Source organism: Girardinichthys multiradiatus, chromosome 12, assembly GCF_021462225.1.
Source record: "Girardinichthys multiradiatus isolate DD_20200921_A chromosome 12, DD_fGirMul_XY1, whole genome shotgun sequence".
In the NCBI taxonomy this organism is placed as follows: domain Eukaryota; kingdom Metazoa; phylum Chordata; class Actinopteri; order Cyprinodontiformes; family Goodeidae; genus Girardinichthys; species Girardinichthys multiradiatus.
Window position 1 is genome coordinate 20,869,424 of NC_061805.1, and position 4,143 is coordinate 20,873,566.

Genomic DNA, 4,143 nt, shown 5'->3' on the forward strand with positions numbered 1-4,143 from the left:
CCATTTGTGCACATTTTCAGACAGTTCGAAGGGGTCATGGCTAAATATTAAGAATGCTGTGTTCCACCTTCGTGTTTTACGAGAAAGTGCCTAAAGTTAAACCAATGTTTCACGTTGAACAAAATCATTCATAGCAAGAGATTGCAATGGAAACAGGTGACATATGCGTTAATTTAAAAATAAATAACATTTTAGAGAGAGCTGAAGTAGGCTTTTGGCAGAAATATTAGTAAAACTACGCCTTCTTTGATAATGAAGCCATTTTTACCACTAAGAGCCCTTTTAGTTAAATGTTTTTTTTTCCCATTATTTCAGAATCTTCAGAGTAATCTGTAAACGTTAATTTAAGGACAATTATGTTTGACTGTACAGGGGTAAGCAATTAATTTCATTTATGTGCTAATTTACGCTCCACTGATTTATTTATGTGAGGATGTATAAATTCACTTAACGTTTTACTCTACTTAAGGTTTCCACTACTGTAAAACAGGACGACATGACTGTCATTACGCACGGTTTTATTTACACTTTCTTACGTAATGAAGGGCAATTATACGACTCTTGCCAAGCGCAGAGGGGTTCTGTCTATATCGTTGATTGTACAACTATGGAATCCGCATTACATTTAAAATAATGCAAGTGAGATCTCAATCATAACAACACACCTTCAAAAATATTTTCGTCTGTTTGGTTTACATCGCCTTTAACAATAAAGGGAAGGCTTTGTCATGATACAGGTGAAGTTTCTAAAATTGCTGTCAACAGTTGTAACACCAGCACCCTCTCATTATAAACAAACGCTTAAAAATGACTGAAAATCACAGATGTCAATATTTGTTGCCATATCTGAACATACTGTTTCATGCTGGATATATGGTTAAAAGCCAGTCTTCTTCACAAACACAGTAAACAAATATGTGGTCAAGGCATAATGACTAATGACTTTTATCACTACATTTTCATGTGAATGTAATGTTATTTTGAAGTTTAGCACACTATATTGTTGTAGATTGCATTTCACCGTAAAATAAAATATAGCAAAAATAAAATAAAATATAAAACTCTTTACTTTAGGTGTCAGTTAATACAAAACGGGACTTTATAAACACATTGATTGTGTCCAAAAATAACTTTATGTTGTTATGATTTTGTCTGATTTACAATTAACACTAATTATACAAAAGTAAATTCCGAAAATAATAACAATGGGTGCCATGTGATAAAATACCTAAGAAAATATCAAATAAATAAAGACTCTCCATATAAAAACGCCATCATGAAGCTGTTACAAAACATCTCAAATTAGTTATATAAAAAAAAAAAACCTGACAGTTGAACTTTCTGTAAAAACATACTCGACTTATTGCAAAGCACCTCTGTAGAGACAGGTTTTTGATTTTGTACATTTAAAAATAACACAAATCTCATTTAGAAATACAAATTATTGCGTTGTGAATTTCGTTTTATTTGGTCCATTTAGAGGCGTAAAAATCGTGTTTTTCAGAAATTCATATTAAATCAGAATAACGCGGCCTGCCAACTTGCACTGAAGTCTATCTTCTTTATGGCTTTGATGGTGAAGGTCCTTGCTTAAATGTCACCCCGGTCATGTTTAAGACTACAGGTTGGATACAAGTTAAAAAAAAAAACAGGTTTTTGGGTGAAAGCTCAAAACCTTCCTCTCCTCCAGGGGCAGACCCTCCGCCACACTGCTCTCCAAACGGCCCCCCGCAGCGCCGGGCTGCCCCAGATGTACAAAGCCGGAGTGAACAGCGCGTTCATCCGCGCCATGGTGGCAAACAGGTTGGTGGCTTCATTTCTGAACCTGAGCCCCTTCCCAGTCAGCTGCCTGACAATGATGTTAATAAAGGAAGGGCCCCACAGAGCCAAGAAACATATGACCACAATCACAATGATGCGCAGAGACTCCGTTTTGCTGGCCCAGTCTGCGCTGGGCGCCTCTCTCACCAGTTGACCCCTGGCTATGATGTATAGTTTAACCGTCATGACCACCTTAATGAGAACTATAACCTGCAGGGTCATCACACCGAAGGCATTTATTTGAGCCGCTTTTGAGATAGGCACTAAGTTCTGCATCGTCAGAGTCAAGTAGGTGTAGATCCAGCAGAACCCGCACACTGAAATCACAGCAGGTCTTGTTATGTAGCGGTTGTAAAAGAAAGGGTGGCACACAGCAAGGTAGCGGTCGAACTGAGCAAACAGGAAGGTAAGGACATTAACACCGAGGAATGAGGGTAAAATGTAAAAGGTCCCGTTCCTGGAGGGGTAACCCTCTTGGACATCGAAGAGGCCGAGGTAGTAGACCGAGAAGCCGGTCAGAGTGTCACTGATGCTGGTGTTCAGCATGAAGATGAACCGGTTCTGGCCTCGCAGGGACCGGTTGGATGAGATCCCGATGACAACCGAGCCGGCCACCAGCACGGCGCTGGTGGCGAACAGAATGTGGAAAATGAAAATGAGGAAATCCTCCGGACGGTCAAAATTTACCGACAGAGGAAAGGTGGTATTAAGGAGCATCCTGACGCTCCAAGAAAGAAGCAGCCTTCATCATTTTTATAGGTTGAACGGTGTCGGTGCTTTGGATTGAGACAAACATCCAGAGAGGGAGGGGTTAGGTTCTCAAATAGGTCGAAAAATAAGCAAATTAATAAAAGTAAGATAATTTTTTATGTTTATAGAGATCTAGCGGTCATGCGTTATAAGATCATCCAACTTCACTCATAAACACTTTTTTGTTTTTATTCAAAATGTAAACTTTACAATTTCAAATTTCTCCCTTTTCTTGACTAAAAGTGATATAAAAGTAAACAGTGTGAAACTTTATTCACGCGATAAACCACTTTCTTTCTTTCTTTCTTTCTTTCTTTCTTTCTTCTTTCTTTCTTTCTTTCTTTCAGACGACACCTTTACCCGATTCGCATCGCAATCAACAACAGAAGGCAGAAGGTTAATATCAAACCAAGCACATGAAGTTTGGGGTAAAGACTCAATATCACTATAGTCACTACATTATATATATATTAGATTGGGTTTTTAAAACACACATTTTCATATAATCATTTAGCAATATGTGTTAGATAATTAGAGACGGGTTCTACTGATGATAAAATTACTGTAAAACAGTTGTTTTACTATAAGATGTGCGATTGTTGCACCTCATTCTGACTGATCTGACCAAAAGTATTTGGTCAAAACTTTAATAGTACTCATTTGTTTAAATAAACCACACGTAGGTTTTCTAACTCACTCTTTATTTGTTTATTTCATAAAACTTGAAAGTGATTGGGTGGATGATGACCTGAGAGGGCAGGGCGGACGGTGGCCTGGCAGACTGGACAAACTTTTACTGGTTAAAGAGAAATGAAGAAATGTTATTTACCATTTAGAAACAAGTAAGAATGATTTACGATCAGTTGGACAGTGTGTAATTAAATTGGACTGTATTTAGTAGTTTGATTATATTTCATTATAAATTGGACCCATTTGTCCTTTAAAAAGACCATGGTCCTGTCGCACACGGTCAAGCAACAATAAATAATCCTTTAAATAAATCCTGGATCCAGATGTATGTAAATGTTCGACCATTCATACCAAATCCTCTAAATTTTATTGTTTTATATGTTCATGATTAGTGGGGGAGAAACCCAAGGTCAATTAATGGAGATACTGACCCATTCCTCTGTTTTCCTTCCTTCCATCCATCCATCCATCCATCCATTTTCTTTCAAGAGGGAATCCCAAACATCTTTTTCCCCAGCAACATCCTCCAGCTCATTCTGGGGGGTCCCAAAGAGTTCCTAGGCCAGATGGGATATATTATCCCTCCAGTATGTGCTGCATTTTTCAAAACATGTTTAGTGACCTAAAAAATCAGATAAGAATGTGTTGTATACATATTTTTAGATAAGGCCTACATGACCTTATGGGGCTATGGGGCAAATGAGGGAGCACAAGACATTGTTTTTTGTTTTTTTTCTGTGGGTTTAACACTATAATATTCACCAGGATTATTTTCACTAGCACTGAAATTCTCTTATGGGTTGGTCTGTGGTAAGTAGTTGTAAAAATTAAATCTAAATTATGAAAAAGATTACCCAATGTTACATTTCAAAGCAGTCTTAA

The 4,143-nt window shown here is 37.6% G+C and overlaps 1 protein-coding gene across 1 annotated transcript; it reads right to left on the reverse strand.

Annotated features, from left to right (window-relative positions):
* Nucleotides 1-1,668: 1,668 nt before the first annotated feature.
* Nucleotides 1,669-2,538, reverse strand: LOC124877615 (G-protein coupled receptor 15-like). Its single transcript, XM_047380950.1, has one exon. The coding sequence runs from the start codon at nt 2,536-2,538 to the stop codon at nt 1,669-1,671; it is 870 nt and encodes a 289-aa protein (XP_047236906.1).
* Between the last annotated feature and the right edge of the window lie 1,605 nt (nt 2,539-4,143).

What these genes read in the sequence shown, in the direction of transcription:
- LOC124877615 (XM_047380950.1), bottom strand. Translation starts at nt 2,538, where the DNA reads ATGCTCCTTAATACCACCTTTCCTCTGTCGGTAAATTTTGACCGTCCG.